We start from the raw sequence: 14,834 nt of genomic DNA on the forward strand, positions 1-14,834 counted from the left end.
CGAAGAGCAGAACAGGGCAGCTCCAAGCAGCAGAGGCATTTGCATCCTGGGTGAACAGCAACCCGACGTTGATAGAGCCGCCCTACATGGCAAAGCACCGGCTGGCAATCAACAAGCTGTGGGAAGCAATCTTGGTGACACTCAAGCTTCGGGCAGCCGACGAGGCGACACGTCTGGCCTGCATGCGGGCACGAGGAACACTGATACCATCCACCCAACTCAGGGCGAGGACACGTCAGCTGACGAGGATGATTGGTACAAATATGCGTGCAGGATTGAAGAAGAACCGACCCCGGACAACCTCTAGCCCTGACACTTGGCAGCCAGGTGTCGCTTTTTTTGCCAGGTCGATGCTTCTCATGCTGACTGGGAGTTTCTGGTTAATTTTATGTTTTATGATTAAGTATATGCAATGTCTGAGATGTTATTTTGTTTTTTGGTCAAAATTGTTAACCCATAGGTGGGTCTTTTTGAATTCCTGGACTGGTTTCCCCTCTGTTGGGGTAGTCACAGCTAGACCGATTGGTTTCCTCTCTGTTGGGGCAGTCACAGCTAGACCGAATTATTTTGTGATGGTTGTTGCTCAGTACTTTGGAGGCCAGGCCTCTCTGTAATCACCTTTTTTGTATCATATTAATAGATTAATCTCACTTAGAAAAAAAAAAGAACTGAATTGATTGCAATAAGGACAATTTTTGGGGTAGCCATGGGGAAATATTAACTTTATGCACTGAGATTTTGGCAAGGTGGTATTTCAAGCGACTGAATTGCCAAATATTATCATTCCACATAGCTTGCAACTCAGCTTTCTTCTATTATCACCCCCACATGGTTCACCATGCTCCCACATTTTGTCTAATGGTTTTTCCATTTTTTAGAGCTCAGATTAATTTCTTAAAATTTGGACCTATGACACAAACAAATGGGAAAATTCAAAATCCAAATCCACAAGAAAACTTGAAGAATGTTACAATTAAAATAACATAGCTATATAAGTATTAAATCTCATTAAAAAAGGGAAAGAACAGGCATAACTAATGGACATTGCAAACACTATACTAAATCTTGAAAAACAAAGAAAATGAAGGAATAATTCTTTTAACAAACTTGGGAATATGGATATAATAGTTTGGAATAGATCCCCACACCACAAATACTTAGTTGATGGCAATGAAAACCATAGATTTCCGCTTGTTTGCTTGATGGAAAATGGTCACACTAGACTCAGAGCTCAATTACCCTTAGCAAAATTTGCAATATGAGGTCAAAAACCACAAACCAGCACTCTATCCCATCTTTTTTAGCAGCAGGGAGATAAATTCAGGTCATCTCGCAACAAATACAAAATTAGAGCGATAATTTAAATTATCGTGATAAATTGGAACTGAAAAAAGGCAACCTATTGCAATAAATTTTGGCGATATTATCAGCAAGTTAGATTTCAACGATATTATCATGATAATTGTGATAATATCACAATATGTGCAACTTTGGTTTAAGTTGCACCTTGGAGGGATACACCCTATAAGCAAGAGGAAAGCCAACTTAAAGTGAGAGAGGGTGTTGTTGTGGTCACAAAGGGCAACCCCTCTTAGTTTCCATAAGACTGCAGTTGTGTTTTAGGGCTTTACCACTTAAGGTGCAGGTTTGGGAGGTAACAGATCTGATTCTTGGAAATTGCACTTTGAAATTTACCCTATAATATAAGCATGATATGTCATCTTTGATCAACAAGAACCTATAGTGATATTAATGAGATTAGTTGAAGATGTCATCTATGTCATTCCTTTATAGATTACAGTTTAGAAGACTTGATCTTCAGAACAGATGGTCATAATCATGATATTCAACAATGTATTATCAATACATCCAATTCTATTAATAATGATAGCTATTCCTGTAAGGGTAGCAAAAAATCCTCAAAATAGATCTCAAGTAGGAATGAAAATCAATATATTTTTGAAAAAACTATTGTCAAACCAGGAATTCACATATGCGCACCATCCAGCAATCTCATTCAGAATAGGTGACTGCTCATTACAAACATGTATAACTTTAAAACTTTCCTTTCCACAAATATTGGAACAGAGAAAGGCTATTGTGTAACCTTGACAGCAGGCAGCATAGTCATCGCCTAGTGCTTCAAGGAAAGGTCTTGTGATTTTTTCAGCTTCATCCTGAAAAACAATTTTATTTGTCATAACAAGTTTCAGTCATCTTTCCTATCTCACTATCCTTAATTTGCGTCTGAATATGGGATATTTCAACCTTCCAAAAACAGACATGGTTGCACAATGTATTTGAACAATAAAATATTTCCTGCCAGCTAATAGCATTAAGAGTTAGTGTCCATCTCTGCACTGTTTATGACCATGAAATAACAAGCATTTGACAAATGTGAGGCTAACCTTTTCAGAGTGAGGCAGATCATCAATATAGATAAAATAGTCCTCCACAGGAGATGCAACAATTAAATCTCTGCATGAAGAATATCAAACTACTTAGGATAAAACTCTGGTTTTAGAAAGGCTCGCAAAAATTGGGATCCACAAACACTATATATTTACTCAAATTTGACAATCACAAACAAATGATTCTCAAGGTAAATTTGATTATTATTGATATTTGTTTATTTTTATGTTTCAAAAAAACACTTCACAATGATATACTCAGATTGACCTAAAGACAACTGTCAAGAATCCCATTATGATTATTATTTTTGTAACTTGAAACCTTCTATTCACGTCAAAAAGATAAAAAAAAAAGCAGTTGCTGTTGATTTTGGGTAGCATCAGATGCGCTCTAGCACCGAAATTTTGTGGAGGGGCTAGAATACATAAGATCTCCAAGACCCAGAAATCATTTGGAGAAATTCCACCCAGATTATGAGTTATTAAAATAATTAAATTTTTAATAGGGTTCCTAAGTAAACTTAAGAAAATAAAAATATTAATGGGTATTAATAAAAATATGTATGAGAAGCTTCTAAGAGACGACGATCAAGTCTGTTTTAATCTTAGCCATTGATTAGGGACATAATCTCGTCCATTGATTCCTCAACAGGAAAAGTATAAGAGAAGACTTGAGAGTCATTTGGAGACACACAGGGCAATACTCAGTAACCCGAGGGAAATCGATTCTCAAGGAGGAGGAGTTCGATTTCAGATGGAGAGTTGCAGAGTGAAGGAAGAGGAGGGCATAAGCATCAATCACAGACTGAGAAGGAGGTGACACAGAGCATCAGAGGGACAGCGCAAAGGGAAGATCAGAGAGACAGCGCAGCAAGGGATGCAGTGCTCACGCAGAAGTGATGTAGTGAACACTGAAGGGTCTCCAGGGTGTCAGAATTTATCCATAGCAAAGGGAAAAATTGTCTCAAGTGTTTCTCTCATAGGTCTCTCTATGTTCTGTAAAATCATTCCTTGTAAAGAGATTGTTGCTGAAGAATAATAAATAAACCCTCATCTGCTGCACCGGTTTTCCCGCATTGGGTTTTTCTGGGGACAATTGTCCAAAAATAACTGTGTTGATGTGATTGATTCTTGTGCTTGTATATCCCTGTTATCTATATGCTATTATGTGATAACTGCAGTAGAAATTATTTTGATGTTTACTCAAGGGTTTGTAAATAACTTATTTAAGTAGGAGAAATAAATCAGTTACTGCAATAGAATTTTGTGTTAGAAATTTTCACATGGTATCAGAGCAGAGATCGGGCAATATGATTAGAGAATCTGCAATTAGTCGGGAGCATGATGCTGGGGCAGTGACTCAAAAGGACTCACACAGTTCTCCCAGGAAAGAGGAAAGCATGAAGAATATGGATCGCGACTATTCTATGTTAGCTTCCAGATTAGAAGAAGAAATCGCTTACTTAGCAAGTTCTGCTTCATGTGAGGTTTGGTATATTGACAGTGGAGCCTCTACACACATGACAGGAATACTAGAATGTTTTTCGAGCTATCAAGAAGAACAGATGAACTTCCAAATCACCATGGGTAATAAGTCAAAATGTACCCCTGTAGGGAGAGGTACTATAGTCTTTCAAACAAAAGTAGGGGATCAGCTTCAAGCGACCAATATGTTGCATGTGCCAAGATTGGGGATGAACTTACTCTCTGTATCTTAGTTACAAAACAAGGGCTATGATGTTTTCTTCATTGGGAAGAAAGTGTAGGTCAAACATCCGAGTTGGAAAAAAAGGCCCAAATTGGAGACAGAGGTAATAGGTTGTATAAGTTACAGCTAGAATCTCCAATGGCACTGATAGGCAGCAGTGGGGAAAAAGATTTGAATGAACTATGGAACGGGAGGATGGGACACTTGCACCATGGTGCTATAAGAATTCTCGGAAGAACCATCATAGGAGTTCCAGAGTTGTGTACAAAACGAGACGATGTATGCAGAGTGTGCGCACTAGGCAAGTACGCCAAAGCAGCTTATTCAAGAAGTAACAGTAGGGCTAAGAGTGTTCTGGGATAGATACACTCGGATATCTGCGGATCCATGTCCAAAAAAGCTCTTAGTGGTGCCGAATACTTCCTCACCTTCATTGATGACCATTCTAGGAAGACTTGGATCTACTTTCTAAAAACCAAGGATGAGGTTTTTGATCGATTCAAAGAGTTTAAGGCTCTGGTTGAGAATCTGACAGGAAAGAGGATAAAAGTGTTGTGCTCGGACAATGGTGGAGAATACATTGATAAGGACTTCACTAATTTCTGCGCAAGGGAAGGCATCAGAAGAGAATGGACAGCTCCTTATAATCTAGAGCAGAATGGAGTAGCAGAGAGGAAGAACAGGACTATTGTTGAAGCAGCAAGGGCGATGTTGTATGATCAGGATATGCCCAAATTTCTATGGGCAGAAGCATGCAGCACAACAGTGTATGTCCAAAACAGGACTCCTCACAGGGCATTAGGTAAGATTACTCCAGAGAGTGTCTTCACCGGTAAGAAGCCTAAGGTGAGTCATTTCAGAATATTTGGGAGTTTGGCATACTGCCATATACCCGAAGAAAAGAGGAAGAAATTGGATCAAACTGCAAAAAAAGGATATCTTGTGGGATATAGCGAGAATTCTAAGGCATATAGCGTCTATCTTCTAGGAAATAGGAAGATTGTAGTTCGAGGGGATGTAAAGATTATGGAGGACAGGGCTTTCAGGAAATCTTGAGAAATGCCTTCCAAGTTCCGAAAAGCAGTCAAAGAATGATCCATTGGTCCAGCCATTTCAACCAATAGAAATCAGCACCAGTATTTCTCCTAAAGACAAAATTCCAGACGTATCACAATAAGTGGAGTCTCAAAAAGAGGGGGAGCAAATAGATCTACCCAATACCAGTGGAAGAACAAGCCGGGAACTTCAACAGATACTACGGGATGCAGAGGATTTCGTTGGAGCTCCTAGGAACGAGAAAAGGGAGCGTAGACAGCCAGTTAGGTACCAAGCCTTGGTGGCTCAGGTTGGAGAACCCTCTAGTTTTCAAAAGGCCATTCAACATCAAGTATGGGTAGATTCTACGATGGAGGAATACAATTCCATAATGGTCAGTGATGTCTGGGAAGTGGTACCTAGGCCTCAGGACAGGTCAGTTGTAGGTTTGAGATGGATCTACAAGGTCAAATATGCTGCAGATGGCAATGTGGAAAAATATAAAGCCAGGTTCGTGGCTAAGGGGTATACTCAGAAGGAAGGGATAGACTACAAAGAAACCTTCGCCCCAGTAGCCAAGTATACTTCTATTAGATCCATGATATCCCTTGCAGCACAAACGGGTGGGAGATTCACCAGATAGATGTCAAGACAGTGTTCTTGAATGGGGTGATAGAAGAAGAAGTATACATTGAACAACCAGAGGGTTTTGAGACACATGAGAAGAAATTTCATGTATGCGGGTTGAAGAAAGCCTTGTATGGGCTTAAACACGTGCCTAGAGCATGGTACGGTCGAATTGATGGTTAGTTGCAGAAGATGGGATTCGTCAAGAGTGACGCGGATCCCAACCTCTACTATCTGATTGTAGAGAATAAGCCTCTATTTTGGTCTTATATGTGCATGATCTTTTTCTAATAGGTTCATCCACGTTCATCAAAGATTGGAAGGAAAACCTAGCTAAAAAATTTGACATGAAGAATTTGGGGCGGATGCATTATTTTCTAGGGTTGGAAGTTTGGCAGGAGGAGGATGGATTTTTCCTTGGACAAGGGAGATATGCTACAGAAATTCTGAAAAGGTTCAGAATGCAAGACTGTAGACCTATGGCTACTCCAGTGATTACCAACTGAAAAAATATTGATGCATCTGAAGATAAAGAAGTCGATCCCACCTTGTACAAGCAACTCATAGGGTCCTTGATGTATCTGGTCAAAACCAAGCCAGAAATTCGTTACGTTGTCAACACCCTCAGTCAGTTCATGGTGGAACCAAAGAGGACGCACTGGGCGGCAGCCAAGCATGTTCTCAGATATATACGAGGAACAGTCGAGCATGGACTAATGTACACTCGAGGCAATGACATCAGGTTGAGTGGGTTCACTAATGCAGATTGGGTTGGAAGTTCAGTAGATTGGAAAAGTGCCACTGAGTATTGTTTCAACATTGGATCAGGAACAATGTTGCACGAAGCAGGGGACGAAACGGGGATGTTTTTTGGGAGCGAGGACGCGGAAGCGTCATTTTCCAAAAATCCAATGTTCCACCAAGGTTTCGAGACGAGGGGGCGAGGGAGCGAGGGGGCGCGGGAGCGGCCTATGCAAAAGCTCCCCACCATTTTTTAGGAAACGTGGGGGAGCGTCAAGGTCTCAAAAACTTCTAAATATAAAATACAATTTATTAATTGAGTCCACTATGACAATTGGGTTTGAATTGAAAAGTTGTAAAGCATGATCATTGATATGAATATCATTATCTAATATCATATAAATTTAAAATTCTAATTTATAATCATACATCATACATTATGATTAAAGTTTAAAGTTTAAACCATATTGATGTTCCACTTCCTACTATGAACATTGAATACTGAACAGTGAATATTCAATATTGGCATAAAATTATAAAAGTCAAGTCTGATACATCATACATCAAGAGTCCAAATTTTATAGAATTATAAAAGATTAAAGTCAAGTCTGATACATCAAGAGTCAATTGTGCGTGTGAGGGTGTGAGGTCTCAGCTGTGCGTGTGAGGTCTCAGGCTTCAGCTGTGCATGTGAGGTCTCAGGCTTCAACTGTGCATGCGTGGGTGTGAGGTCTCAGCTTGCGGCTTTATAACATAATAAAACTGAAGTTTGAAACAATGAAACCCTACGCTTAAGTGTTAAGAGCGTTAGTTTTAAGGTTAATTAAATTTTAGTTTTGTTTTAAAAATTAAAACGTGTTCTCGTCCCCCCTCGTCCCCCCTCGTCCCCTCACGACCCCCCTCGTCCCCCTTTTCGGAAACGCCCCCTCAGGAAAGGGAAACGACCCCCTGGCACGTCCCCCTGAGTTTCCTCATTTTTGGGAGCGTGGGGAAACGACCCCTACTCGTCCCCAAGTCCCCGAAGCGCGGGGGAGCGAGGAAACTAGACCCCTGGGGGGGAGCGAGTCCCCATGGAACACTGCAAAAATCTAGGAAGCGAAGCGTCTGCTATATATATATATATATATATATATTTATATTTTTTTGTATTTAATATTTATACTCAAAACAAACATCCCAAATACCAAATTAGTTGTAGAAGACATGAAAACATGCCTATTTTTGCATAAAGCAAGATAGATATAGCATCCATTGTACATTAATGATTAATTATTCGAGCATCAACCATTTAGATGCATCAACCATCTAGAATCTAGATTCTTCTCCTCTTGTCTAGCCTTTGCCTCTACCTCAATTGTCTAGGGATATTAGTCAACATTGCCCAATTTTGATCAAACTACCTAATCCAAGACTTCAAATATGGTAGAAAAAGCTTAACATGCTTGATCGATGATTTTGACTTGATTGAAAGGTAATTTTTTGCTAAGGGCGTGACAAAGGAGTTCAACAATTAACACCACCAACACTAGTGTACATATAGCGCTTGGTGCTCTTGATTAAATGCTAATTGCATACCTTCATACTTGATATAATCTAATGAAATGCCACAATCCCATTGATCTTGAATTCCTGAAAACTGTTAAGTCTACTGAATTTTGAATAGGATATGAAATTCTATTTTCTCCATATGAAGTCCAATGAGGCTGGAACCACTCTCAAACATCCTGAGTCATTTCATAGTAATGTTAAAAATTTAAGTAAAAGGATGAAAATGAAAAATAAAGGAGAATGTCACTTTTACTTTAAGAATTTAACATTACCATGAGGGATGAATGGGGGCTTTATTCCCTTCATTCCTCAACCCTAACCCAAGGTGGACCCACCCCCAACAAGCAAACTCACCAAAAAATTAAAAAAAAATAAAAAAAAAATAAAATGATTTCTTTAGGCCGCGCGGCGCACTTTTCTGGAAGCGTGTACGGAACCGTACGATTTGCTATCCGAAGTGTCGCGCTTCGTACGGCCGAAGCACCGTACGAAATACTCTTCGGAGATTCCGAAACGCGTTTCGGAGGGACGCTTCTGGAATTTTCAGGAAGCGTCCATATCAGTGCGAAACGCGTTTCGGAATTTCGGAACTGCGCTTCTGGGGACGCTTCCTGGGCGCATCCGTACGGTAGGCGCTTCAAGCATTAGATCTTGTGGGGGGGCGGGGGTGGGCGTTTCCTGCAACATTGATCAGGAATGACCTCCTGGTGTCATAGGAAACAAAAATCCGTAGCTCTGAGCTCAGCTGAAGCTGAATATATGGCAGCTAGCACAACATCGTGTGAAGCCATATGGCTTAGGAAGTTGCTTGTGAATCTATTCAGGAGAAGGATGGAAGCGACCAATATTTTGTGTGATAATTAGAGTTGCATCAAGCTCTCTGAGAATCCATTTTTTCATGATCGGTCGAAGCACATTGACATCAAGTGTCACTTTATCAGAGACTATGTCCAACGAGGGGCAGTACAATTACAGTACACCCCAACAGGAGAACAGGTGGTAGATATTCTCACCAGAGCTCTAGGAAGAACAAAGTTTGTTTATTTTAGGGAGAAGATGGGGATTATTGAGAAACCATTTCAGTAGCAAAAGTGGATAGTTCAAAGAGTTGCAGTGCAGTAGTTAGCGGTGGCAGTGCTATGGGCAGCATGATGCAGCATATTCAGAGGGAGCTATGGTACAGATGTAACAGTGACAGAGACAGTGTCATGGGCAACTGTGTAGGTTGCAGCAGCGCAGTAGATGAGGGGAAACATGCTGAGCATCAGCAGCGCAGAGGACCGATGTCATGGATCAGTGTGATACTTCTGTTGGGGAGTATTGCTAGAGCACATTCCTCGCTAAGAGGGAGTGTTGATTTTGGGTAGCATCGGATGTGCTCTAGCTCTGAAATTTTGTGGAGGGGCTAGAATACATAAGATCTCCAAACAATAACTCACAATCAAGGTGGATTTTCTCCAAATGATTTTTAATGGGGTTCCTAAGTCTAAACTTAGGAAAATAAAAATATTAATGGGTATTAATAAAAATATGGGTGAGAAGATTCTAAGAGACGAGGATCAAGTCTGTTTTAATCTTAGCCATTGATTAGGGACTTAATCTCGGTCGTTGATTCATCAACTGGGAAAAGTATAAGAGAAGACTTAAGAGTCATTTGGAGACACACCGGGCAATACTCAGTAACCTAAGGGAAATCAATTCTCGAGGAGAAGGAGTTCGATTTCAGAGGGAGAGTTGCAGGGTGAAGGAAGAGGAGGGCATCAGCATCAGTCAGAGACTGAGGAGGTGATGCAGAGCATCAGAGGGACAATGCAAAGGGAAGATCAGAGAGACAGCACAGCAAGGGACACAATCCTCACGCAGGCCTCACGCAGAAGTGACGCAGAGGTGACGTAGTGAAGGCTGAAGGGTCTTCGGGGTGTCAGAATTTCTCCAGAGCAAAGGGAAAAATTGTCTCAGGTGTTTCTCTCAGAGGTGTCTCTATATTTTGTAAGATCGTTCCTTGTAAAGAGATAGTTGCTGAAGAATAATAAATAAAACCTCATCTGCTGCACTGGTTTTCTCGCATTGGGTTTTTCCGGGGACAATTGTCCAAATATAATTGTGTTGATGTGATGGATTTTTGTGCTTGTATATCACTATTATTTTCTCTATGCTATTATGTGATAACTGCAATAGAATTTATTTTGATGTTTACTGAAGGGTTTGTAAATAACTTATTTAAGTAGGAGAAATAAATCAGTTACTGCAGTAGAATTTTGTGTTAGAAATTTTCACAGTTGCCCCCGATTCTCCCATGGTCTGCCATTGGGGAGACCAACCGACTGGAGGAACCACTGATCTGGAGTCATGTTGATCTTTGTAGCTCGAGCAGGTACTTCTACACATGCCCAAGTGTCTGGGTGTGCAAGAAGTTGCCTAATAGCTCTTGAACCTTAGCGAATTAGGTTAGTGATTAAGGTAATATTTGTTCCTTAGTGATTAGTGATTAAGCACAATTCAGCCTGTGCGACCCAACCAAATCAACCAAAAAATTTTGCTTGGTAGGGCCTAGTCAATTCGACCCAGCTCCACCCAATCAAATCAGCCATGTAAAATTGGCCCAATTTGGCATCCTCCTTGCCTGCTTGCTACCCCTAAAATTAGCTTGTTCATTGCACCTCAATTTATTGTCAGTTTGACCTCCTACTCCAGCTGTGTTACCCACCATTTTGTGGGGAATATCCTTAGGAGAAAAATTTTCTCCAAGATTGTCCTCAGTTGGCAGCCAGAAGCCACTTGCAGCCATTAGCTAGGTCACTATGCCATTTCTCTGCCACCTAAGCTAGCCATGTGATCCCTCGCCCATCTGCCAGGATCGTATGTTTGAAGGTGGGCCTCTCGAAGCTAAAGGTATGCCTTGTCATTTCGAAATTGAGTTTTGTATTTTGCTTATCGTCGACACTTTTGGGCATGGATTAATGGGGGGATTCAGCAGAAAGGATGGGCTAGGTCTGTTCTTCTGTCCCCTAGAACCCTTTTAGGACTTAACCTTGGATTCTAGTCCCATGGGATCTCTTTTATTGACCATTTGGTTTCAGGGATGGTATTTCATGGGAAACCGCAACTTTGGTTGAGTGGTCCCGCTCCCTTATGCATTTATATAGCCCTCTTTCTACTCATTATTACCCTATCCATCATTTCTCCCACTTGGGGCCACATTCCTCCATCGGGTCCACATAGGGTCAGTTCACCCCTTCCCCTTGCCCACACCTTGGGTCATGGCTTGGGATGAAGCCTGGAGGTTGACACAGCTAAAAAGAAAGTAAAAAACATAGATGGCCACATTCAACAAAAAAAGTACCACAAGATGCAAAAGATGGCCGTGACAAAAACATTTAGCACGTGGAAAAAAGCCATTACATGAAGCTCTACCCCATCATCATGGCCATCACCTTGGCTACAATAGGTTCTATGAACTTTTCTCATCATATAGGAACCCATAGTTGCCCCTGGTGGGCAATGAGCTGCCCCACCTTAAAGGGGGAATTCACTGCTATATCTTATACATCATGCTCTAACCCCTTGAGCCTCGAGCAATTAATCAAAGAAAATCATAAAAAGGCAAAAGGCATATAAGGAAGGGTGGAAAAATCAAGGTTAGGGCACCTCATGTACCACAATTGCTCCCTCCTACACCTTATAAACCCAAGTGTGGGCTTCCCTCTTATTAGCTACCCCTATGCCCCAACATGTGACCCAGGGTTGCCCCCTCTCATTCCCTACCTCATTCACCTATCTGCCACATGCCACCACCTTTTGACGAATGTACCTTGACTATATTATCCCCTTTAGAAGCAAAAACCACCTAATAGGGTACTTGGTTAACCCCATTAAAAGTTTTGGAAACATTGACACATCCTGAAGCCCATTATGGAAGGGCAGGCCATTATGAAGTCCCCAACTATGGTCCATGATTAAGTAAGCTCATTTGCTTGATTTATCTAATGACTTGTTGTACTCGAAGCCTAGAGGATGCATTGGATCTTATCCTGGACTGCAGATGGTTTCCATTTGGGGTTTGGTCTCCCTATACGGGGTCCTAATCCTCCAAAGGGCTATATTGGCACATATAGGGTGAGCATTGAGAGCCATGGGCCTCCACAGCAGCAGAGTACACTCCATGGATACCCACAACCAATCAGAGATTGCTCGCAGTTCACTTATTGGACGAGAAGGATGCACCTGATCCATCATGCCCATCTGGCCCCAGATCTACACCATACACTTGGCAGATGATTTAGGACTACTACGATGATGTGGCATCTCCTACATTATCATCCTAGCCTTTGGGAGAAACCTACATGAATCTTTGATTTGTTTGGAAACCCATGAGAACACTTGTGTGCCCCCACAGTCATTTGGAGCACCACAGGTCATTAAAAGGGGCCAACCCCTTGTCCACTGCTTTTGAGGGTCTCATTCTTCATTGTGGCACCCATGGACCTCATTAGGGCTCTTAGAGGGCCCTACAACATGCATAGATTATTATTTGTCCTCTTGAGAGGCTTATCTTTTCAGTTGTGAGCTAGTTTGGTGGGCTTGTCACCAAAGTTAGGTCATTTTCTCATTATTTTATTTTTAGGGGCTAATGTAGGCTCATTAGCTAAATCGAACTCCTAATTAGTGTATGAATAGGAGTTAGTTGGATTCATTTGTATCATAATTGGACTTGGGATCTCTCTATCTTTAGAGAACTTCAAACATTTTCCTTGGAGGATGATTTGGATGATGGATGGATTTTGATTTATGGATTTGGGCTATTTCTATCTTGGAGCTTCTTATTTAGAAATGTGATGGTGGTTGGATATACTCTCTAACATTGTAAGTACAAATTTAAAGTTATTTTCTTGTTGCTGCATACATTTGAATTTCACTGTGATTAGGACTAATAGTTGCATGTACGAAATGTGGAATTATGTGTCTATTTAGCTTATTCTTTGTATGGGCCATTGTTAGATGAATGAAATGTCCTAGAGATCATGTTATCTTGATAAGCTTGCACCATTTGTATGAAGTATAAATGCTTGAAAGTCACTTTTCTTCTCTTTCCTCTAACATTGGACGAAGTTGACTTTTGGAGCCTCCTTGAACAAGAAACTAAATCCTTCTTCATTATTATCCTTGACTCCATATCCCCAAGTGAATCAGGCACTGGTCCCTCAAAAAGGGTGATCATTTTAACCCTCTTTTACCCTTTTTTCCTAGGTCTAGCGCCATTAGGTCACCTAGGGCATCAATTTCCCAGGAAGCTAGCCACATTAAAACTTCGATCTCCTAGATACAGCCGCGCTAGTGGGTCCCCTTGCTCTCCTCCAAATTTGAAGCAATTCTGGCAGTGGAATCTCTAGGTACCCCAAGCCCTAGCTCTAGGATCAAGTTTTGCCTAGGTGTTCCCAAGGCTAGAACCTAGTAGGATCAATTTGACATCTTTGGGACAAAATTTTTGTTTGATCCTTTCCCCTCACCTTGGCCAAGTTAAGAACCTCATTGGTTGCCAAAATCCATTCCCTAACCAGGGTTGGGTCCACTTGGCCTCATGTGGTTCCATTCTTCACCAAAGCCTATTTATCAAGGACTACTCAAGAATCCAAGTCCTCAAAGGATTTAGGGATTGAGAATCTCCTTCATAAATCCTATCCTTCTACCTCACTCCTCCAATCCTCATCCCCTCTACCTAGAAGATCAAGTTCCTTGCTTAAAAGGCAAGCAAGTTCCACTCTTCATTCTATCCACAGGGTTTATAGTGTCACTTCACACCTCTTCATTGATCTATACTTTATAAGTGACTTCCCAAACTATCGGGTCTCCTCCCATCAGTGAAAGTCTGTAAAGAGCAAGGAGTCTTAGCTGAGGTGATAGTGGGCTAAGACTCCATTTGTTGCCCTTGGCCTAGCATTTTCCCTTTAGGAATTCCCCCTAGGTCCCCTGCTAGTTTGAGTGGTAACATTTTGGCGTCGTTGTCGACGACACGAGATGTGTGTTTTGTTCCCCGTACGACATATCGACATATCATTATTGGCGACTCCACTGGAAAAACGAAGCCCTAGTTCTCAATTGAGCTTTAAAGTTAATGCTTGTAGGGTGACGCAAGCATCTATCAAGGCACTTTCATTCACCCTGGCAACTCCATTATAATCTTAATATGCAAAATCATATAAGATGGAGATTTCTCTTGGTCCTATATTTTAAAAACTCAATAACCAAGAGATTCAAGAGTTGCAAAAGAAAGTTGTGGAATATGCAAGAACATTTCAAAATATGTTGGAGAGCATGGATATGGAATTCATACTCGCATTTTATAGGTCGCAAGAAATACAACTCGACAGAGTAAGGTGTGCTTAAGAAGAGGATCCTAGTCGTCTCCTTGACCTTGCTCACATAACTTGTGTCGTGAATATTTTAGATAACCTCATTAATATGAAAAGGAATCCCTCCTTTGGGGATGACGAAAAGGTGGATCCCGAGAGCCTCCAAATCACGCAAGAAAGAATGGATGAATATACTACATCATGCAGGGAGGAAGTGAGGGAATATAATTCTAATGAAGTTTTCTCTTGCTCATATGATGAAGAAGTCAAGCTTTATAAGATGAAATGTGAATATAAGGAGAACCCTACTAATGCTCTCCTCTTGGGAGCATACTACCAAAATCATGTAACAAATACCTTAGCCATTGTTCTTTAAGAGAAGTGAGAAGAAGAGAGGTCCCACTTGTCAACTAA

The 14,834-nt window shown here is 41.1% G+C and overlaps 1 protein-coding gene across 2 annotated transcripts in view; it reads right to left on the reverse strand.

The window, feature by feature from the left end:
* Positions 1 to 14,834, reverse strand: part of LOC149246469 (histone-lysine N-methyltransferase ATXR2-like) — a 210,926-nt gene that overhangs the window by 162,695 nt on the left and 33,397 nt on the right. For both annotated transcript variants that reach the window (XM_089457933.1, XM_089457932.1), the window contains exons 5-6: positions 2,409 to 2,478; positions 2,108 to 2,177 (exon numbers count right to left, since the gene is read on the reverse strand). In XM_089457933.1, the coding sequence (XP_089314059.1) occupies positions 2,108 to 2,177; positions 2,409 to 2,478 (140 nt within the window). The remainder of the gene's footprint in view (positions 1 to 2,107; positions 2,178 to 2,408; positions 2,479 to 14,834) is intronic.

This window comes from Pinus tabuliformis, chromosome 7 (genome assembly GCF_031772625.1).
Source record: "Pinus tabuliformis cultivar Carrire ecotype Pingquan chromosome 7, CPIR1, whole genome shotgun sequence".
NCBI lineage: Eukaryota > Viridiplantae > Streptophyta > Pinopsida > Pinales > Pinaceae > Pinus > Pinus tabuliformis.